Source organism: Protopterus annectens, chromosome 6.part0, assembly GCF_019279795.1.
Source record: "Protopterus annectens isolate FY-2018-M chromosome 6.part0, PAN1.0, whole genome shotgun sequence".
Classification (NCBI taxonomy): domain Eukaryota; kingdom Metazoa; phylum Chordata; order Ceratodontiformes; family Protopteridae; genus Protopterus; species Protopterus annectens.
The window spans coordinates 1,165,465,867-1,165,490,248 of record NC_056737.1 but is presented as its reverse complement, the minus strand read 5'-3'; the positions used below and the strand labels follow the sequence as shown (position 1 = coordinate 1,165,490,248).

General features: G+C 42.3%; 1 protein-coding gene across 1 annotated transcript in view; it reads right to left on the bottom strand.

Annotated features, from left to right (window-relative positions):
• Window positions 1-24,382, bottom strand: part of PSMD14 (proteasome 26S subunit, non-ATPase 14) — a gene marked incomplete at its 5' end in the record, with an annotated part of 1,148,793 nt that overhangs the window by 154,203 nt on the left and 970,208 nt on the right. Inside the window, 1 exon segment of the mRNA XM_044074781.1 lies at window positions 23,187-23,261. Within this exon segment, the coding sequence (XP_043930716.1) occupies window positions 23,187-23,261 (75 nt within the window).

The following is a 24,382-nucleotide window of genomic DNA, read 5'->3' as shown; positions in this document are numbered from 1 at the left end:
AGATTTTTCCTCATAGGAGGAAACTGCAGATAAAACATTCCTCATACGTTTCACAATTATTTAGTATAAAGTTTAATATGCAAGCATGCCAATACAGAATTCTAAAAATTAAAGCTGTGGAAGCATACACTTTTTTCCTCCAAACTTATCAACACCATCCTTGTCAGAAGGGGGAGGAGGATTAGAATTAACAAAATGTCTGACAGCAGCTGGATTAACTAAAGCTATAGCCGCTGGGTCAGGTCTGGGATTAATGTATAAAAACTTTAACTTCTGAGAAACTTTATATCTGCTTTTGAAGGGGCAACAGGTTGGCTGTCAGGGGAAGCACAGACTGTGACAAACACATCCTCCAGTGCTGACAGAACTGGGGGGATGAGGGGTTCTGGAAATTCCAGTTGTAGTAATTCATAGCATTTACTGAGGGACTGAGAAACCTCACTGTTTTTCCCACTGAAAACACTGGCTCATTCAGGAAATAATTTCAGAAAAGGTGAATCCCACACAGGATGAATCCAATATCATACTAGCCTTCAGAGTCTGAATTAGAAACCTGAGAGGAAAAAAGGGAATCTGTCCCTTTATATTCCCCTAAAGATCCCACATTTTGAACCTCTTCAGAGGAAGTTGAATCCCTTTTCCTTTTACTAGAAACTACCTTACAAGATGGTCAATAGCCTGCACAAGACCTTGGGCTAAGCCCAGTAAATTACTCCTGTTCCAAGAAACTAACACAGCAGAAGTTAAATGTTTAGTTTTCTGCCTCTTTTTGACTGGGAAAGCAAACAGACCTAGTATTGCTAGCAACAGTGATGCTGGGGATAAGCACTGTATTCTGGCAAAGCAGGGGGACATTCCCTCTCTCATCTCCCATGGCTAACAAGGTTGTCTCTCCCTTGCCAACTGAGGGGACCACAACAGCTGCAGAGGATGTATCTAACCCCTAATCCATGGTGGCTGTATGGACAATTCTTGATGGATCCAAAGAGAAACAGGAGTAGTCGGAGAAATCAACTTTGGTCATGGCAGTCACCCACCTGCAGTTGTGGCAAATTACCAGCCTACTATGATGGCAAAAACTGCTTAGTTATCTTTTTTTTTTTTTTGTGGCTGAAAGACGGTCTGACCTAAGGACCGGTACTTACTTCCATGACCAAGCCGAAAATATTCTCATTTCCAGGTACATAGTGAAAAAGCATTTTAAACACTTTCTCCAGCTCTAAAATAAAATAAATATAGTTTCTCAACAGAAAAAGTAGTTTTAAATAACTTTTTAACAAAAATGTAAAAAAGGGAGGTCCCATTTAAAAGTACATAAAACTCACGAAATAGTCGATAAAATACTTATCTTTAGCTTTAAGGTAGTTGTTCCACAGGAAAAAAAAATAGTTTACACAACTTAAAAAGTAATGTGGAAGGTTCTTCCCGAGAGAGAACTTACCTGCCCAACAATGGAACAGAGTTAACTGATCCTCAATCCTCATAAGCCTGCAGAGGCATGCTCGAGTCGGCAGCAGGAAAGCAGTGAAGGGCATGGCACCCAAACCTGTCTTTTTAGTCAGCTCAGCTTGAGCCAATTGTTTAGGCACATGAAAGTGCCAAAAGCTTTGGAAGCTGGCCAGCTTTTATATCCTAAACAGGATATAACCCATATAACTTAGTCTACTGCAGCAGTGATCAATATGAAGAACATTATCTGTTACATATGAAGAACATTATCTGTTACAGAATTTAGAGGTTTTGCACTTTCTTTACGGTTGAGTGACCCTGTCTAGCCCCAATGTTTGGAAACTGTTAAGAAGTGATCCTCAAGTAAAAGCTACTTTTCTTTGTTTTTTGGTGAAAGCAAATGTAACCTGTTGGTTTACCACATCCTGCTTATACTATCTTGCAAAAGTATTCAGTGAAACCCAAGTAGCAGCTGCAGAAATGTTGGAAGGATACAGTTTTGAAAAATGCTTGATAAACAGCCACTGTTCTACTTAAGTGTGCTATAGGCACAGATGGTAGTGTACCAAACCCACAAAGCAAAATGAAACAGAACAAATGGCAGCACTTCCAAAGAATTTATTGATTGACAGACATATGTACATTAAGGGGAGTTTTTCTGAAACGAATGTTACTTCTTGAAGTACAACAAATTCTTTGAAACAGATGGTAGTGTCTTTGCTATACTTTTCTTAACAAAATTTGATACAGTCAGTAAGCTGCCTAGTCAAAGTAACTTGTATAACTTCAAATACAACAGGAAGTTGTTTATCTTACCTGACTGGCTTAGTTATATTTGCATAAAATCTGAGCTGCCTGCAGACATCCTCTCAACACAGCAGATACTTACCCTGTTCAAATCTTCAGGGAAGAAGACAGCCAAACTTACTGACTTCCTAAGGTTTGTGTCAGAGGGTACCTTGGCCATGAAGATAGGATTTGACTTCAATGACACTCTAGTCTTATTAAAGACTACATACGGAGAGTTTGCAACATAAGGCCTGAAATTCAAAAATTCTTCTGGTTGAAGTGTTGACTCCCAAAACAAGTACTTCAAATCAGCTTTAGCAGTAGGCTGAAAAGGAGGAAGGGTTAACTTTGCCAAAAGGCATGTTTAACTTCTCTACACTGAAACAAATCAGATGGAGGGGAAGGACCCTTGGGGCAGCAGGATGGATCTGAAAAGACCTCTCAACAAATATCTGCACACATTTAAAGAAGCCAAAGATAGTGTGTTGTATCCTTGATGGAACAGGAATATGGCAAGTAAGGAAGACCTTTACAAAAGTGTAACTTTGGCCTGTACTGGCAGTCCCCAAGTTACGGACATCAGACATGCGGACACAACCCATAGATACGAATGGGCTACTGCAATGTCAAAAATAACGTAAAAAAAAAATTCTTACAGTTGACCAAATCTGTGTGTGTGAGAGTGTGTGAGCAATGTGTGAGTGAAGGCATGTATGAATGAGGAAGTCAGTGTGTGAGAGATCAGGAGAGTGAGAGTGATCTGTAAGTGAATGCATGTGTGAATGAGGAAGTGTGTGAGAGAGAGAGAGCAAGAGGTGAGTGGTTGCATAAGGGGAGGGAGTTAGTTATGGAATAGGTAAAGAAGGGTTACGAGGGAGGGTGCGAGTGACACCTCTTAGAGCAAAAAATCTGGACAAAGCCATAAATAAAAGTGGGACAAAGGCCCATAAATAGGGACAATTTTAAAATATTGCTCTTACAAACTTAGAAAGTTGATAGAATAACAGGTTTTGCATTAGCATGAATTTTCTGAAGGGTATGAAATCTGAAACTCAAAAGGCATTATTTTCTAATTTCAGTCTTTAATGATTTGCTGCTAATTTGCTAGACAACCACAATTTTATGACAAATGGACCAAAAATATAAGGCAAAAATCTGGACATTCTGGGAAAATTTGTACAGCTGAGAGGCATGGTGTGTGTGTGTGTGTATGTGTGTGTGTGTGTGTGTGTGTGTGTGTGTGTGTGTGTGTAAAAAGTCCTCATAAGCACTGCATTTAATAATATAATACCTTAAACCATCTATGTTGATAGAAAGTAAGGAATCACAGCTCATAGGAAATAAGGAAGCACAGCTACAAAATACAGTATTATGTTTAAGAATTTTTTATTTGGAAGTGTTTTATATGCAATGAAAGGTAAAATAAATACTACACTGAGGCAAACATTTGACAAAGTGACATTTAATAAGAACCATATGTACATGTTTTAACTTGCATACACATCTGACTTAAAAACAGACTAAAAAACTGATCTCATCCTTAACCTGGGAACTGTCTATTATCAAAAATCTGGGTAAGGTAATTTCAGACTGCAGGCAATGGACAAGTAACATGACCTAGCCCTCTGGAAGCAGTCCAAACAGAAGACTAGGTCCACTTAGTTTGATATGTTTTCCAGACATTGGTTCTCTGAGCAGAAGTGAGGACTTGGACCACCATGGCACATTCAGGAACAAACAGTCTGTGCCTGCAAAAGGAATTCCACAGCTGCTGGAAGGACTGCAGTTTGTTGCTTCAGTATGTACCTGCTACACATTCCACTACACTCAATCTTCAACATCCACTGCCCTTTCCTCATAAGCAACAATGTGGGCAGACACGCACACACAAACTTGTGAGGTACAGTGTTGCCAAAACGCAGTTTAGGCTTGGCTTGTGTAACTCAAGTGAAGAAATTTCTAACAATTTCTTATGGAGGCAGAAAAAAGAAGTTATGTCTTACCATAACGTTCCATCTGTATTGTTGATCCTTGTTCAGTCATTACGTATGGGTATCGGTTCCGACCTCAGAACCGAGCCGGCCATCTTCCAAGCTCGTGTCAGCTACAAATTCTAGAGCTAAACTCTTACCCAGAATTCCCCTCTCCCTGTTACCTCAGATTGAGTTTGCAAGTAAAAAGAAGGTAGAGGCTACCTCTAGTCAAATGACCTAAAAGAACAGGATGGTGAGATCCACTAGAAGCCACAGGAGGGGAAAGGAGGGAGAGTCGTAATGACTGAACGAGGATAAACAATACAGATGGAACGTTATGGTAAGACATAACTTCTTTATCTGATATTGTTAATCCTCGTTCATTCCTTGTGTATGGGACAGAGTCCCCAGCTACCTATATTCCTGGTAGGCTCTCATGGAAGGATATTCCTGAGCGCTATAGAACCAAAGATGCTCTTCCCCTGGAGGCCAAATCCAATTTGTAGTGATTGATGAAGGAATGAGGCGCAGCCCAAGTTGCAGCTGCACAGATGTCATGTAAAGAAGCTCTAGCACGGAAGGCAGCAGAAGTTGCCACCGACCTTGTCGAATGAGCCTTTATGGTAGTAGGCAATGCGATATTACGTTGTGTATAAATGAAGGTCACACAGTCTTTCAACCATCTAGCCAATGTGACCTTAGCAAAAGCACATCCTAATCTAGGTCCAGAACAGGCCAAAAATAACTGGTCTGATTGACGAGAGGCCTTAGTCCTGTTCAAGTAGAAGCGAATTTGCCTGTGAATATCTAGGGTATGTAGGCAATACTCTCCTCTGTTTGAATGATTGGGAAAGAAAACTGGCAATTCAATGGTTTGATTAATGGACATTTCAGAGATCACTTTTGGCAGAAATGAAGGATTAGTTCTATCTCTATGAAAAATCAAGTATGGACTCTTGATGCATAAGGCTTGAAGCTCAGAAATACGTCTGGCAGAAGTAATGGTGACCAAAAACAAGGTTTTCCATGACAAATAATTGAGGTTGCAAGAAGAAGTTGGTTCGAACGGTGGCATTGTCAGAGCTTGTAGAACTAATGACAGGTCCCATGGTTGAAAAGGTTCTCTAAAATGCGGCTTCAAATGATTCACACCTTTTATGAGGGTCTTGCATAATTTGTGTGACATAAGAGAGGAGTCTTGGACACCCTCATGGAAATTAGATATTGCAGCCAAATTAACTCTAATGGTAGAGGCCAACAGACCCGATTGAAAAAGGTCGGCCAGATACTCTAGTATTATAGACACTGGTGCTGAGAAGGGATCTACTTGTTTTTCTTTCAGCCAATAGGTAAATCTTTTCCACTTGCTTAGATAAGTAATTCTAGTGTAAGACTTATGTGATGCAATGACAATGTCATGTACTGGTAAAGAAAGATCGTTCTGCCTGGCAATAAAGGGAATTGGAGGAGCCAAGCTGTGAGCTTCAGGCTGTCCAAGTTGGGATGAATCAGGTCCTGCGGATGTGAGATCAACCCCGGGTCGGTGATGCAAAGAGGTCACAGCAAGGATGGCCCCAGTGGTGGAAGCTCTCTGCCGCTATCAAGGGATTCAGGGACCACTCGTGAGGTTGTAGAATGCACCTGCTGAGTCTGTCTGCTATCACGTTGGAACTCCTGGGAATGTGCGTTGCTAGAAGAAAATGGTTGGTAGCCATCGCCCATTGCCATATCCTCATGGCCTCTCGACAAAGGGGGTAAGATTTGGTTCCACCTTGTTTGTTGATGTACCAGACCACTGCCATGTTGTCTGATTGTATCGCAATTGTCCCAGACAGCAGGGGATGGAATGCTTGCAACGCCAGAAGCACCACCCTCAGCTCTAGAAGATTTATATGCAGTTGGGCCTCCAATTTGGACCAAGTGCCTTGGACTGTCAGTCCCTGACATAGCCCCCCCCACACCATCAGGGAGGCATCCGTGGTCACTGTAGCCTTGGGCTGCTGGGGGGAGAAGGGGCAAGACCATTGTGATGGGTTGTGGGTCATCCACCAGTTTAAATCCTGTTTGCACCTGTGGGTTACTCGAATCTTGGCTGAAAGAGGATGCTGAAAAGGATACCACTGGGTGAGCAGTAGCCATTGTAGAAGCTTCATATGAAACCTGGCCAGGGGGACAATGGTGATGCAGGCTGCCATGGAACCCAACAGCTGTAGGACAGAGTGAGCTGTAGATTTCTCCCTTGAAAGGATTGGGATCAGTTGTTGCTTTATCCTTAGCATTCTGTGCTCTGGAATGGATGCTCTGCAATTCTTTGTATCCAAGATGACCCCTATGAATTCTGTGGACTGAGATGGGGTGAGATTGGATTTTTGCCAGTTTATGGTTATGCCTAGCCTTTGTGCTGCGAGGAGAGAGTATGCCAGGGCTTCTTCCAATAGATGTCTAATGGGGGCGGAGATAAGCCAGTTGTCTAGGTATGGAAACACCTGGAATCCTTGTAGTTGCAAGTGAGCTGTGATGACTGCCATGCACTTTGTGAACACTCTGGGGGTTGTAGAGAGTCCAAAGGACAGTACTCTGAACTGGTAGGGACTGGCTCCTGCACGGAAGCGCAGAAATCTTCTTGATGGCCTGTCCACTTTTATGTGGTAGTATGCATCTTGAAGATCTATCGAGCACATCCAATCGTCTTTTTCCAAAAGCGGGAGGATAGACTGTATTGTGACCATCTGGAATTTTTGTACTCTTACAAACTTGTTCAATACACTGAGATCCAAAATTGGTCTCCAGTCCCCGGTTTTCTTTGGCACCAAAAATAGTCTTGAGTAGTATCCAGATTCTATCTGGTCTGGAGGGACTATTTGGATGACTCTCTTTCTTAGCAGCTTTTCTATCTCTAGTGCTGCTTCTTCCCTTTGACTGGGTGGAATGTCGGGAAGGTTTTCTGAAGGGACAGGACAAAGATCAAAGGGGATATGATAAACTCTGGTTATAATCCTTTGTACCCAAGAATCGGTGGTGATGGCTAGCCAGGCAGAAGGGTACAAGGAGAAATGGACCCCAACCACCTCCAGAGGAAAGGAGTTGGGCCACTCTTCAGGAGCGCTGGTAGGATTGGCCAGGAAAAGAGTCCCTGGAACCCTGGTTACATGGACCCCATCTGCCCAGAAAGGGGCTTCTTCCCTGTGAGTTTCCCTTTCTGCCTCTAGGGGAGAGCTCAGCCTGTGTGTCACGGAAAGGACCCTGAGACTTCTTGAACCATATCTTCCCACTCTTTTGGTTTTGGGAGAAAGCACGTCGAGGGGAAGAATAACGGACACCTATGGCAGGAAGGGTTTTACCGTCCTGTTCACATCTGGCCAGTGTGCTTTTAACTTTGGGTCCAAACTATGAAGAGGCTTCAATGGCAGCGTTAAGAAAGGAAGCCTTAAAGGGTTCAGTGAAATTGCACAAGCACATCCAGGCTTGTCGTATCAAGACCACAGCTGAACCTGCCGCTCTAGCTGCTCCTTCTAATGCATGAGATATCAGTCACATGGAGGAGTTAGATACTGACTCAATGGTGGCCAGCTGAGAGGCCACTTTGTCACGGACCTCATCAGACACGGCACCAGACAAAGTTTCAGAGAGCTTGGAAATTAAATCCCTTTGAAGCCTGGTAAAGTGTTCCATATAATTCAGGGACCTGATAGCAAAGGTCGCTGATGCAAAGGTGCGCTTCCCTATCCTGTCCAGGGCCCGGGACTCTTTGTTGGGCGGACAGAGAGTCTGGCTTTCTTCTTCCGCCAGATCCTTTTTGGTTGTGGCCGCCACCACCACAGCATCCACAGGAAGACGTTTAGACCAATGGGGATCCGTAGCAGGAGGGGACAAAATCTTACCTAGCCTCTGGGGAATAGCCTCGATCGTGTCAGGAGCCTTCCACGCCACTGCATGATGAGCCGGACCAGTTCATCGGCAGGTGGAGTAACCCAGGAGGTAGGGGGCTGGGCGCGAAAAGCCTGCAGGAACACAGACTCCTCAGAGGTCGGATTAGAGAGCTGCCAGTCACCTCTCTGTTTAAGGATTTCAAGGATATCACCAAAGGATACCTCAGAGGGTGACCGAGGGGATCCTTCCCCATCATCAAAGTCTGTGCCTTCAGTGATGGACTCCTCTGTGGAGTCCATGTGCTTCCTCTTGCACGAACATTTCCGGTGAACTTCCTCAGGGGGGACGCTGGGGAAGACAACGGAAAAGGGGTTTCCTGTGAGAATATGTCCTGAGGCCCTTGCGCCCGGTGTCCGCTAGGTGCGACTTGTGAACATAGCGGTCCAGAGGAGGGCGGGGAGAAAGCACAGTATCGCCTGCATAAGTCAGACCCTTCTCCATCAGTTGGAAGGCTGGTCCACCTGAAGAGGGGTGAGTGTCCAGGACAGGGGTCACCCCTCCCCTAAGTGTCTCAGCCTGCCGACCCAGAGTTTCCAGATGGCTGTGAAACAACAAATTACGCGTGTCACACCTATCATCCGGGGTCATAGCAAAACTCTCCTGCCAAGAAGGCAACTGCGGTTCCTTAAAGAGGTCCATAAAAGGAACAGTAGAGGGGGAAGACTGTGCTATATCAATGGACTTTAAAGGCAATGAAGGAGGAGAATAAGAAGGGGTCTTTGGTGATGGGTGATCACCTCCCGAGGAAGGATAGGTCCTGGGGGGGTGGGATACCTCTGGCCAGAAGCACTTGATCCACAAAACGCAACACGTCATGTTCAGAAAGGCTTCTAGTGGACCTCACGGAGACACATGAGGGAGAAACAGGTCTGTCCACAGAAGAGACCAGCTCGTGCCCACCTCACCAGTCCGCACTGAGAACAATGGTGCCGAAACAGACTGGACTATGGGTGTCTGCACCGAGGAAATTATTGGTGCCGAGGTCACGGCCTGCACTGACAAAAAGATCGGTGCCGAAGTGGTTGCCAGTACCGAAGCTGGAATCGACAAAATTGGTGTCAATAACTGAGGCATCAGTTCCGAGTAAGATGTCTGAGCAGACGTGGTCAAGGTCAGCGCCGACTGAACAGTCGGTGCCGATGTAGTAGTCGCAGTAGTCTGAACAGAGGAGCCCCTCGGTACCGATATAGTAAAGGCTACAGTAGATGGAGCCGAAATCACTGATGGCGTCGAATGCCTTGGTGCCGAAGGTCTAGGCACCAAAAGTGATGGGGCCGACTGAGTGAGCTCCGAAGCAGAAAACTTAGCCTTCTTAGGTCTTGGTTGGTGGGAGTCCCCAGCCGGGGACAAAGGCAGAGACTTGGCCTTTGTAGGATCATCCGATATTTTCTTATGGGCTCTAGGAGGGGTTGAAGCCTCTGACACAAATAAAATCTGAAAAGGGAGATTTATGAAGTCCCTTCAGCAACAACTTATTTTTCCTCTCAATCACAGTTCTATTGGAAACATTTTTACAAATACCACAGGGCGGGTCAACAGATAAGTGAGACACACCCAAGCATTAAACACACAAAGAGTGTGCATCTGATGTAGGTAATTTGTATCCACAATCTGAACACCTTTTAAATCCTGGACTACCGTTTTTAACTGCCATGATAGAAAAGGAGACAGAAGAAAGGGTACCAGCAATGGTACGAAAGAATACCCGAAGGTAATGAAGAAAAGAAGGGTTTACCAACGATGTTAAGGGAGAAAATACCTTGCGGTAAAAAGTGCAGAGTAAAGAGAAGGACACTCAAGAAGATATAGTCGCTAAATGTGATAGGGTAAGAGACAACAAATTAGAAACTTTTCTGACAGAAAAGGTTATATTAGACAAGTCTGACAACAAATATCTATACTTAGCTCAAGAGAAGCAGCTTGACACATCTGAATGGCGATGCGGCAAACGAAATCTGGGGTAACAGGGAGAGGAGAATTCTGGGTAAGAGTTTAGCTCGAGAGTTTGTAGCTGACGCGAGCTTGGAAGATGGCCGGCTCAGTTTCAAGGTCGGAACCGATACCCATACGTAAGGAATGAACGAGGATTAACAATATCAGATCATATTTTGTTTTACTGTGCTCAGTATGGATGAATTCCCCTGGAGGGAGTGGTGTAGGACAGTTTCATGTTACAACAAAGTGGAGGAAAAACAAATCAGTAATCCAGGTACAGGTATCCTGGTATATGTGAAGAATAAAACATACAAATGCCAAGGTTCGGCATAAAATAAACTTTCATAGTGCAGGTAGAACAGCAAGCTGGAGTTGAATTTGTCCATTCTTAAACGCAATAAAACATGCTATGCAAGTCAGCAACAGTGGAAACAGGCTTCTTACATATCTGAAATTACTATATCGAAGTCCACATAAGGATAAAATTTCTGAGACAGAATATATATATATATATATATATATATATATATATATATATATATATATATATATATATATAGTTTCACTTTATAATCTCGAAATACTGAAATCTCAAATTTCAGTACCTCAAGACTATAAAGCCGAACTTCCGAAATAGAGAAACTCCATAACCGTGAATCCAGAAATGTCAAATTAGTGGTTGGGTTGGTGTGCTACGTGAAGTGGGATATGCTGTGTACCTGATGTATGGTGTGGTGTGTATATGTTTGGAGATTACGGTAAGTGAATATTTTTTAAGGGTTTTGGGTAGGAATTTCAGTGTATGTGAGTGTGTTTGGAAGTTTTAGGTGTGGGTTAAGGTAGGTAGGTAAGAGTATGAGTGTGTAAGTGTTGAAATTGGTGGTGTTTGTACATATGTGATGTGTGTGTGTGTGTGCGAGGGGACTGTAGTGTGTGTAGTGGTGAGTTTACTGTCTTTTTCTACTTGATGCAACCTCGGAGTTAGTATATATAAGTAGCGGGGTGGGGGGGCACAGTCCCCCACATGAGGGGTGTAGGGTGGCTTGCCCCCCTGGTTATATGTAGGGTAGGTTTGTCTGCTTGTATTGTTGTGTTTGTGTGTTTCATTTGTTTGTTGTAATGTGGGGAGGACGGTGTATGTGTTGTGCGGTGCTTCGTGGGTTTAAGTTCGCGATTTTGAATTTCGGGGTTTTGGTGTTTACATTTTTCGGCTTTATAGTCCTGAGATACTGAAATTCGACATTTTAATATTTCAAGACTATAAAGTGATATATATATATATATATATATATATATATATATATATATATATATATATATGTACATATGGGTCTATATTATTATCTCGAAGTCTGACAATATTGAATCTGATATTGTCGAAATGAGAATAGCAAAAGCGCAGAACATCGAACGTTTAAACGGAAATCTCCGTAAGGAGAGATTTTCGTTTACTTCAATGTAGTGCGGTCTCTGAGTTGGTATATTTAAGTAGCAGGGGTGTGGGGGGTGCAGGAGCTTGCCCCCCTGCCTACTACACCCTTTAGTTTATTACTTTTTTGTTTTACTAATATTTTTGTAGGGTTTTGACATTTTAATAGTTCGATCACTAAAGTTCGATCTTTAGTTATTCGAACTATTAAACTGTCGAGATTTTAATATAGATCCTATATATATATATATATATATATATATATATATATATATATATATATATATCCTCAAATCACAGAGGTCCTGATTGAGCTGGACACCTTTGGAGTAAAATTAACTGCACAACCTTCATATTTTACAAATACAAGACTAGTGGAACAACTATGTTTAGCTATTGTAAAGGTGTCTGCAGAAAGTACAGTTGTGTACCTACCATAAATGTAGATGTTCGAGTGTATTCACTGTTGCAGTCATTACAATTGGGTTATCCTGCTGGCAGGCTACCCGCAGTCGGCCTGAATTCCAAAGTCTAGGTCCGGCATCAGTTGCTGTCGCCTCCTCCCTGACATCAGTGCGCCAGGGGTATAAAAGATGCAGCCGACGCCATTTTCTTCAGTTTTTCTCGTCCCAGATGTCAGGTGCCCGCAAAAGGGTAGGCTAAAAATATGTCTATAAAGCATGCATGCCACAAGTAACAAGTTTCCTTCATCTACAAGCAAATACACCACATAGGTTGTACAGAATAGAGAAGTACAGTTAAGTCCCAGCAAGGAAAAGGGGGATGGAGGGAGGGTAACCTGGACTGCAACAGTGAATACACTCGAACATCTACATTTATGGTAGGTACACAACTGCACTATGTTCATCGTGTTTCACTGTTGCAGTCATTACAATTGGGTTGAATCCCAAAGCTAAGGTTGGGAGGCTGGAACTAAATAGAATTAGGAGAGGCTATGAGGTCCTGCAGGACTGCAGTGGCAAAGCCTGCCCTGGATTTGGAGTAGAGTAGTAAATGGTAGTGCTTTGTAAAACTGTGCAGGTTGCAGCCTCTAAAATGTCTTTGGTTGGCATTCCTCTGAGGAAGGCTGCTGAAGTGGCTGCTGCTCTGGTTGAATGTGGCCTAATGCCCTTAGGCACTGATTTTCCATGTTGAGAATAGCATAAACGAATGCAGTGACCTATCCACTTGGAAATGGTCTGCTTTGAGATAGCCTTTCCTTGTGATCCTGCAGCATATGCTACCAGTAATTGCTCAGTCTTTCTGAAAGCTTTGGTTCTGTCCAAGTAGAAGCGCAGTTGTCTGTGTATGCCCAAAGAATGCACAAGTTTCTCACCCTTATTCTGCGGGTTTGCATAAAAGGTAGGCACATGAATAGTTTGGTTGAGGGCCACACTGGACACTACCTAAGGCATAAATGTGGGGTTTGTCCTTAGAGAAACCCTGTCCGGATGAAAAATGATAAAAGGTTCAACAGCCATGAGTGCCTGTAGCTCTGAGACTCGCCTTGCAGAGGTTATTGCTAGGGGCAGAGCTGTTTTCCATGATAAAAATTTTATGTCAGCTGCAGCTGCTGGCTCAAAAGGAGGCAGAGTGAGTTTTTCCAAGACATAATTGAGGTCCCATGCAGGTATTGGTGATCTCCTTGGAGGCCGTAAGTTTTTGGCTCCTCTGAGGTACTGCCTTAATAAAGGATGAGAAAAAATAGGTGGCTCTGTATTGTAATGAGCTGAAATGGCAGAGGCATGAATCTTAATTGATGAAAAGGATAGGCCTTTGTCCAGCATCTCAGATAAGTATTGTAAAATCTGAGGGATATTTGGAACAGTCATGCTAATTCCTTGTGCCTGGTTCCAAGCACAGAATCTCTTCCATTTTTCTGCATAAGATTTTCTGGTACTGGGCCTTCTGGCCTCCAAAATAACATCCATCACCGCTTTAGTGAGAGGCGTGTTTTGAAAAGCTACATTATCCGCCATGCTGCCAGATTTAAGATCCTGAGTTGGCTGTGTAGGATCTGATTGTTTTGCTGGGTCAGTAAGTGAGTAATTTGAGGTAATGCCCATGCTGGGCATTGAGTCAAGTTCCTGAGGATTGGGTACCAGTGCTGGCAGGGCCAGTCTGGGGCAATCAATATAATTTTTGGCTTCTCTTGTCTGACCTTTAGGAGTACCTTGGGTAGGAGAGGCAGTGGGGGAATGGCATATACTGTTAAATTTTTCCAGCTGAAAGATAAAGCATCCACTTTCCATGCTTGCTTGTGATAAGTCCTTGTGCAGAATCTCTGTAGTTGGCAGTTGTGAGGGGAGGCAAATAGACATATGTCCGGGCATCTCCAATTCCTTGTTGTCATGTTGAAGACTTGTGGATCCAATTTCCACTCGTGCGGATCCATGAGGTTTCTGCTTAGTTCGTCTGCCAGAGTATTTATCCTTCCTGGCAGGAATTGTGCTTGCAGATGTACCTCGTAAGTCAATGCTGTGTCCCACAAAGTCATGGCTAGTCTGCAAAGGGGGTAGGAATGTGTGCCTCCCTGCTTGTTTATGTACCACATAACTGTAATATTGTCCTTCCTTATCAGTAGTTGTCCTGGATTATGTAGGTCTTTGAAGGCTAGCATCTCTTTTTGGTTGATACGTAGATGCATTTGGTTTGCGGACCATGAGCCCTGAATAGATGCATCTGTTGTCAATGTCTGCCTGGCTGGGGGTATGGTGAATGGCTGCCCCTTGTTCTGGTGAAAGGCCTTTGCCCACCATCGAAACTCCTGTTGCAGGCAGGGAATGAGTGTAATTATTGTTTCCAGGCTGTGGCAATGTTGAGTCCAAACACTTTTTAGATACCATTGTAATTTCCTCATAAGGAGTCTTGCATATGGAATTAGCAGAATGCAGGATGCCATGAAGCCCAAAGCCTGCAGAATTTTTCTTGCAGTTAACTGGGTGTTTGTTGCCAACTTTTTGAAACAAGTAGTTGCCTCTGTTTGTCTGGCATGAGATAAGCCATCTAGGCAGTTGTATTTAAGCTTGCACCCAGGAATATTATCTCTTGAGAGGGTACAAGTTTTGATTTCTTTTCATTTACTGTGTACCCTAGGCATGTTAATAATCTTTTTACAAATGCCAGATGCTGTAGTAGTATGTCCTTGTTCTCTGCTTGAATAAGGCAGTCGTCCAAGTAAGGATATACTTGTATTCCTATTTGTCTGCAAAAAGCAATTACTGGTGCCAGGCATTTTGTGAAGACCCTAGGCGCAGTAGATAAGCCAAAGGGCAGTTTAGAGAATTGGTAGTGCATTGAGCCAGCTATGAATCGGAGGTATCTTCTGCATGATTGTCTGATTGGAACATGCAGGTGTGCCTCTTTTAGGACTAAAGTTACAAGCCAAGCCTTCTTGCCCAGCATGGGCAGAAGCTGCTGCAGAGTCAACATTTTGAATTTTGGAATATCCAGGTATGTGTTTAGAATAGATAGGTCCAGTATTGGCCTCCAGGCCTTGCCCTTTCTGGGCACCAAGAAAAGTCTTGAATAAAATCCTTGCCCCTGCTCTTGTTGTGGTACCTGCTGAATGGCCCTCATGTCCATGAGGGATGAAACTTGTTTTTGTGCCTCTGCCCATTGATTTTCTGGCAGGTCAGGCATACTGTTTGCCCTTGGCATGGTGTGAAAGTATAACCTGTAACCTTGTGACACTATGTTCAAGACCCATTTGTCCTGGGTGATTAGGTGCCAGTTTTGAGAAATAAGTGCTAGTTTTCCCCCTAAAAGAGCTGCCAGAAGATAAGTGCTTGGCGCTGGCAGGGGGAAGTCATTAGGACTGCTTTCTGTATGGCTGTGATTTGTCTTCTCCGCTTTTGGAGGTAGAAGCACCCCATTGTTTAGACCTGTATGAGCCTTGGGGCTGGGATCTGCCTCTAGGGCGTCTGTATCTGCCTCTTTGTGGCCTGTCCAACACTGGAAAGGACCAATTCTTTGTAGGCCAGTGTCTGCTAAATCTTGGAGGCAGTACCTGTAAGAAATCCTTGACTGTTTGCATAGATTTGGCTTTGTCCTCCATTTTCTTCAACACCTCTTCTGCTTTAACACCAAACAAGGTATCATGCTGTAATGGAGCATCTAATAATTTTGCTTTAACATGATCAGGCAGATTATGTTCCTTTAACCAAGCATGCCTCCTAATGACAGAATCCATAACAGCGGATCTGCAGGAGGCCTCCAAAGAATCAAAACCACATTGCAAAGTATGCTTTCCAACTTGTTCAGCTGCATGCAATAAATCCTGCATTTCTTTATTTTCTGCACATTCAGAATTTGTCAAGATTTTCTGTTTAAGCAGTGACATAATGTATTGCTGATATTTAAGCATGTGAAACTGACAATTTAAAGCCTTTATAGCCAAGGTAGCAGAAGTGTAAATCTTTTTCCCCATCCATCCAGTGCCCTGGAATCTCTGTCAGAGGGGGTAGAGTTTTTTTGCAGTGGAAGTCTTGACCCCCTTGGGACCCTGAGAGATAGTTTCCGGGTCAGCAGCAGGGTTTTTAAAAAGGAATTTGTGGGAGTCTGGGACCCTGTAGTATCTGTCTGGCTTAACAGGAGCTGGAGGTAAGGAGTCTGGAGTCAGACTGGACTCTGAAAATACATCATCTACAATGTCTAGCACAGGTAGAATAGCCAGGGGCCTGTGCTGAGGCAGTAAAAGAAAGTCTCTGAGCCTTTTCTTAGATTCTGAATAATCTTGGCTCTCCCAGTGGAAATGCTCCATCATGGTATGCAGTGTTTCCCCAAACGAATAATCCTCAGGAGGAGAAGCGGAGGGGATGCATTCTTCAGCATCAGAATCCTCATAAGGAGGAAGAGAGTATTCCTGATCAGAAGAGGAATCAGATGAAATGGAAACCTGATCTGAAGATTCATATTCTACCTCTTGCCTAGGCCTCTTGTCAGGAGGGGGATGAGAACCCCTGATCAAAGTAAAAAGGTCTTCGGCCATTTTGAGCATCGGTTTTTTAGGCATGGTGGCCTGTCTATGGGGCTGTTGTACTTGTTTCTTTGTCTTTAAAGCTGCTTTAGTCTTTGCCTTTGTAGCTGAAGTAGTTTTGCCATATAATTGTGTAGGTCTGAAAACACCCTCAGAAGCCTATGCCTGCTCAGCTCAGGACCCATTTGAGGGAATGGTTTCCGAAGGTCCAATACCTTGTGTTTCTGTAGGCCTGGTTGACTCCACGTGGGAGTCGGTATCGGCCTGCGGCTCTAAAGTAGCGGTCGTCAGGGGCTGCGAAGGCGCCTCACTGAGAACCGGCGAATGGCCTAGAAGAAGCCTCGTCATCGGTTTTGGACCTCGGATGCCTGTCCTTCTCTTTTTCCTTGTGGTTTTTGTAAATTCCGGTAGTCGGCTGTTCCAACGGCATTATATAATTAAATCTTTTGCCAAAATAATGAAATGCAAAATCGTTCCGACGCTTAATAGTGCGTTGGTTAAATCTAGCACAAAACTGACAACTAGCAACGTCATGGTCAGAGCCTAGGCAAGGAATGCAGTAAGAATGAAAATCCTTATGAGGTATTTGCTTCCCACAAGAAATACAATTATTAACTTTTTCGGACATCGGTCTGGAGCAAGAAAAAAGTTTCCCCAACAGGGTACTTAGCTTTTAATGAAGACTTCGGATCTGAAATTCGAGCTTGAAAATCTCAGGAGTCGGCCGACTGGCACTTGCGAACTGCTTTTGCTTCGGGCACCGTGCGGCAAGAAAGACTAAAGAAAATGGCGTCGGCTAGATCTTTTATACTCCTGGCACAATGACGTCAGGGAGGAGGCGACAGCAACCGACGCCGGACCTAGACTTTGGAATTCAGGCCGACTGCGGGTAGCCTGCCAGCAGGATAACCAAATTGCAATGACTGCAACAGTGAAACACGATGAACATCAGACCTTGGGTGCTTATTCTGAAAGAAAAAAAGCTCTAACAATATTGAGACATTATCTGGAGTACCATATGATCTGTTTGCAGTAATACGTTGCAAGACATTAAATCTCAAATCTGCAACTTTCCCTTCTACAGAATAGTTTACTAGGACCAAAAAGAGTACAAACTGAGACCCACTTAAACTTTCACTGTATAACATGGAACTTCTGGGAAGCTCTACACAATTTCTCTGTGGTCTTGTTTGCTGAAGACCCTAGTCATCATCATCAACATCTTATTTCAGCATTTCTCGATTAGGGGTCGCCACACCGCATCTCCTGTCCACTCATTAATGGCAGTGGAGTTTTACAGTGTCAAGTTGCCAGACTGGCGCCCAACCTTACACAGAAGGGGCACACATGCACGCACTCATGCCTAGGGCCAATTTAGAGTGTCCAATCCACCTACAGCGTGTCTTTGGAATGTGGGAGGAAACTGGAGCACCTGGAAGAAACCCACACGACCACAGGGAGGACATGCAAACTCCGCAAAAAAGGCACCCCAGCCGAGGATCGAACTGGAGAACCTTGTTGTGAGGCAGCAACGCTAACCGCTGCACCACCGTGCCGCCCTGCTGAGGACCCTAATGCAGACTGAAAAAAAAATATCTTGGAAGCAGCAACATTCATAGAAAGCCATGGTATAAAATAAGCCAAATGTGCCTAACAGTAGGCTAATTAAAAACACTCTTCTCTGTGATGGTCAAGATAGTTATCTGTCTGTTGGTATATTAAATAAACCCATCCTTCAAAGATCCTTTTTAGCCAAAATACATTGTATATGTATGCAATAGCAAAAGTAGGGTATAAACACAATGCAAACAGAAAAGTACAACTGACATTCTAAACTGTGGTCTTCTTCAGAAATATCTTCATTTTAATACTTCAGGTTATCCGTGAAAGTAATAAGCTGAAATTCAACTGCAAGATTTGCTTTCTGTTTGTAGCATGCACTCATGCCCTAACTCTGTCTTAGTGTTTATGATCCACTATTGTCCACCTTGTTTATTTGTTGAAATATATAATGTCGTGGTCCACAACATTGACAAACAACCTCATCAAAATGCAAACTTTGACGCATCAACATGGATGTGCAGAGGACTTGTCTTACTATATGCAAAAACAAAAAAGAAAAACATATGCAGGGGGACGAGCCACTCTGTGCTGCATCACACCCTGTGAATTATACTAACATCAACACTGCAGAATACTGAGGAAAGTGCATAAACCCTGACGCTGGGAATTGTGCAATCTTGTACAACTTTCAACCATCTGCTTAGTCAAGTAAATTGCATCTACTAAACAGGTACAGACCATATTTGCTGCTTTTAAGTGTGTGTGTGTGTGTGTGCGTGTGTGTGTGTATGCATGCATGCGTATGTACATATATCAGCATGTCTCTAAGTATGCATCTACGTGACATGCGTTTCCGTGTGTGCATGTGGTCCATATACATGTATGCCAAGACTCCTACTGCCACATACATGAAAATACAGTGGATATAAAAAGTGTACACACCCCTGGTAAATGCCAGATTTTTGTGATATAAAAAAAAACAGACCACAATAAATTATTTCAAAACGTTTCCCACCTTTAATGTGACCTATAACCTGTACAATTCAATTAAAAAAAACAAACAAATCTGTTAGGGGAAAGATATAAAAAATAAAAAAATGTACAATAAGCTGGTTGCATAAGTGTGCACACACTTAAACAAACTTTGTTGAAGCACCTTTTGATTTAATTACAGCATTCAGTCTTCTCGGGTAGGAGTATATCAGCATGGCACATCTTGACTTGGCAACATTTGTCCGCTTTTCCTTGCAAAAGTGCTCCAAATCTGTTAGATTGCAGGGGCATGTCTTGTGCACGGCCCTCTTCAGGTCACCCCGCAGATTTTCTATTGGATTTAGGTTTGGGCTCTGGCTGGGCCTTTCCAAAACTTTAATTTTCTTCTGGTGAAGCCATTCTTTTGTTGATTTGGATGTATGCTTGGGGTCATTGCCATGTTGAAAGGTGAAATTCCTCTTCATCTTCAGCTTTCTAGCAGACGCCTGAAGGTTTGGGGCCAAAAGTGACTGGTATTTGGAACTGTTCATTATTCCCTCCACCTTGACTAAAGCTCCAGTTCCAGCTGAAGAAAAGCAACCCCAAAGCATGACACTGCCACCACCATGCTTCACCATGGAGATGGTATTCTTTTGGTGATGCGAAGTGTTGTTTTTGCACCAAACATACCTTTTGGATTTGTGGCCAAAAAGTTAAACCTTGGTCTCATCAGACCATAACACATTTTCCCACATGCTTTTAGGAGACTTGATGTATTGTTTTGCAAATTTTAGCCAAGCCTGGATGTTTTTCTGTGTAAGAAAAGGCTTCCATTGCGCAACCCTACCCCATAGTCCAGACATATGGAGAATACGTGAGATTGCTGTCACATGTATTACACAACCAGTACTTGTCAGAAATTTCTGCAGCTCCTTTAGTGCTGCTGTAGGTCTCTTGGCCGCCTCCCTAACCAGTTTTAGTCTTCTCTTTTCATCAATTTTCAGAGGGATGTCCAGTTCTTTGCAATGTCACTGTTGTCCCATATTTTCTCCACTTTTTGATGATTGTCTTCACTGTGTTCCATGGTATATCCAATGCTGTGGAAATTTTTTTGTACCCTTCTCCTGATACCTTTCAACAATGAGATCCCTTTGATGCTTTGTAACTCTCTGCAAACCATGACTTTTGCTGTAGCAGGCAACTGAGTAAATGTCAGGAAAATTTAACTAGGACAGCTGAACTTTATTTGGGGTTAATCAGAGTCTCTATAATTGATGGTAGGTGTGTACCCAAGAAGACTGAATGCTATAATGAAATCAAAAGGTGCTTCAACAAATTATTAGTTTAAGGGAGTGCACACACACAACCAGCTTATTGTATGTTATTTTTTTCCCCTAGCATATTTGTTTTTCAATTGAACTGCACAGGTTATAGGTCACATTAAAGGTGGGAAAAGTTTTGAAATGATTTACTGTGGTCTCATTTTTTTATATCACAAAAACCTGGCATTTTAACAGGGATGTGTACACTTTTTATATCCACTGTATTTATGTGTATACATGCAAATGACTGTGTGCACTGTAGGCTAAAGACTTCTTTTCATGGGAGACCTGATGTGGTATATTCATATTGATTAGTGATAACTGAATCAGGATACCAAGGCAATTACCCCATCCTTTTCGATAACTGTCTTGGGAACCTTTTGCATCCACATGAGCTACCACCAAGAAAGACAAATGGGGCCCTTGGTTTAATGTCTCATCTGAAGGATGGCACACTCAGGGGTGCAAGCTCCCCTCCTTATGCTGAGCTGCAGTATTAGTACTGGAAACAGAATCCAAATACATGCTGCAGATGTGACATGGGGAGTGTTTGCTTCATTTCTGGAGAATCTGTCATCACTTTTCATGAAGCAAACTGATTTGTTACTATACGTAAGACAATGATAGACAGCCTCACTCACAAAAAACACATTCTGTATGTCTCTGTTTATCTACATTTTGGCGTTAAGTACAGTGGCTTTCATTTCAGTGTTTTTTATTAATATGAATCATACATAAATTCATTGCAAATAAGCACACATATGCATATTTTTAAATTGTATTAGTTTGTTTACAAGGTAAACCCACTAAGCACTTGTCTTTTCAGTGGAAAGTTATCAGAATCACACAACAGTCAAAAGAAGGGTGAGGAAATCGAACCACAGGATGAAGCTCAGTCTCAATCCTTTGTGTTAAACTACCAGATACACACATACGTGTGCACAAACATGACTAGTAGACATTAGTCCCGTCAACCAGCAAGTCTTAAGAAAGTGAGAAGAAAATGGTGCACTTGGACAAAACGTATGCATGTGGGAAGGACACCCAAATGGCAACAGGAGGTCAGGACTGAACCATTGACCCTTGCGTAATGTAGCTGAAAACTTAATCACTTTGCTGCTCAACAGTTTTTCAGTCAACTTCTCAAAAAACAAGATTCCGTTTAAGGAGATATCTAAATTTTCTCCTATGACATTTTAAGGGAAAGACATAACCTTTATTAAAAAAATGCAGTCCAATGTTGCAACCACAGCTGGTGAATTCATTACTCAGAGCATTGCAGTTTCACTACAGACCGCATTTCTGTTGTTTTTCTTATCTTTGCTAATAGATTCCCTGCACATTTTAGACAGCGTTCATAGCCTGCTGTACTAAGTTTGGGTACTGTTGCTAGGAGTGTGAACTAAATAGTGTCTTATCTGAACAAATCTAATATTAGCAAGGATTCTGACCGGCCATAACAATACCATTTTTGGTTGGTAAAGTGGAAGGAAAGTTGCATCAAAAGCCATTTTTCTTTAGGACTGAGAAAAAAGACATTGATAAAGAAGCCTATTACAATGAGGACTCCTCAGGTTATTCGGCCTTCATTAACTTGTAATAGCTTCTCTTAGGGGAAGAATATTCAGTACCAAACTACAGCACTGCGTCATTAGTTTTACAGCTTCAGTGAATGAGTAACCTTCAGTAGGACAGTCAGCAGACAGACACTGTTGAAAGAACCTGTGTCATACTCAACAAGAGATTAAAACTGGGCCACAGAGACATCTTCCGGTGAGGAAGACAAAGACAGAGATCTTTAATGAATAAGAACTAATCTGGAAGTTGGTGTATTATGACTAAAGAAAGTGCTGAGACAGACCTTGATGGTTACGGTGAGAGTTCAGTTACCATGTTGAACTTTATACAAAACCACAGATTAATTCTTCCTTGGAAGATTAATCTTTCCCTTAGAACATGCAATAAGTCAGAAACCAGGTAAATCGTGAAGTCTGCATTTCTTTAAGGAGTACATTTTCCTCTGATATGCTCACTGTTGTGAGACACGTGGCATGTTTTTACTAACTGATGACTCTTATTTCACTCTTTTGCCCTTAATCCTAGATTTCTTTACCAATATTTGGCCAGCCTATATCATCTCATGAATTTGAAGAATAAGCCAAAATAAGTTTTTGTATGTTTGTCCTTCTCTACTTTTTCCTCCTGTTTTTCTTACATTCCTGTCCTTTCACCACTTCTGAATGAGTAACGTATTTTCACACGCTCTCTCATTTTACTGAAAACTTTAGAGGATTCTTTTTCTTTTTTTTTTCTTTTAAAGTGCCCCCCTCCAACATGGCGTAAAAACGTCTGTGTAGTTAGTGTGGAGCATGGGGGGCAAGTTACTTACAAGAGGATCTGAGTAGGGATGTCATTACACTGAGTTTTTCACCTTTGAATGCTCACAACAATTCTCTCTGAGAAAAAAAAAAAATTGGTAAAACTTACACAAAACTGGCCAACTTGAGTGCCAAACCACAAGCAAATAATAAAGGTAATCGATCTACCAGTGGTTATGATAAAGCTTTAAGAAGTTACAACAGCATAGGGTGTCTGCTGTATCTGCAGGGTTCTCCGGGCAATGCTACAGCACCATGAAATACAAATTACTTTCCAACAGGAATATCTGTAACAACTGTCAGACAAGCAACAGACACTATCGAATACTGTCTCAACTGCTGCATGAAACCTCCCCAGTCTAAGACCTAAACATTTGTACAGCATAAAATGCTTTAGCAAGGTTTTGCGCAAAACAAGGCTTACAAAACTTGCTGTTAACTTGAATAAAACAAAATATAGACACTTACCTTCTGTTCTAATTCATTCTTCCTGTAGTTAATTGTGATAGAGTAGTAATGCCTGTTCAAACCATGAATTAATGCCTACAAAGAAAAAAAAAAATGCATATCATTATATTAAACCAAAAATCTAAAAAAAGGCAGACCCCATAATTTGCAACAGCATAATCTAATTAGCAAATGCTTGTTTTATATGCAAGAAGTTTTGATTCCAAATTAAAACAGAGTTTGAAAATTTGACAAATTATTTAGCTGTGCACAACAGAATCATCAGAAGGCAAAGAAACACTACAAATAAATAATATATAGTTATAGGTCTGAAAAGCTTTATAGAGGCAAATGCAAAACGACTTACTATGGCAATATTATTCTCCTACAGGAAGTCCTTCATTACGCTTCACTGATATGGGTATGTCACAGCTGGGTTCAGACCCTTTAGAGGCTGAGTCTGTGTTAATCAAGCAGGGAAAACCTACCGATGTGTAGAAATTAATAAACTTACACACACATACATAGTGTGTACATTTATTTACTTATTCATTCCCAAAATCTAATTCTATTTTAAAGCTGGGGGTGAGAGTGGATGAGCAAAGGGCTCAGTCTCTGAATGTTTCCTGCCTAAAACAAGGAAAAAAAAAAAAGTTTCTAACAGACAAACCAGCTACATACTTAACTGCAAACAACATTAATCAGAGTGACCCACTACAAGAAATATGGTGAGAAGCAAGAACTACCAAGTTAAATGCATGTTTAGGTTTACTCTAGAAATAATACACCAGTTACACCATCTATCTTCCTTCTCAGACTAGAGCTATTTTATATTTGATACACAGCCCTGAACAGAATTTGAACTAAGAGTACTTCCCAAAGCAGCAGAGGTATTCTTTTACTATGATTATTAAGACAGCAACAGGTTACCATGGAATACCCGGCATTTGAAGGTGTAGACATGTAATAAAGTACAGTTGTGTTAGGAACTTAACTGTGAATGTGAATACATACATTACCGCAGTCTTTAGCTGTGTGACTATCCTGCCAGCAGCTAGCCCAAAGGATGGCCTGACTTTCTCAGCTGTACCTTCCCAAGAGTAGCTCTGGCCAGCATCCTCCCCATCTCACACACAAAGATGCTGGTGGTGAAGACAGGTGCTGACCAACATCTTCAGGCATTTCTTGATCTGGTTGGGTTGACTGGACAGAGGGAT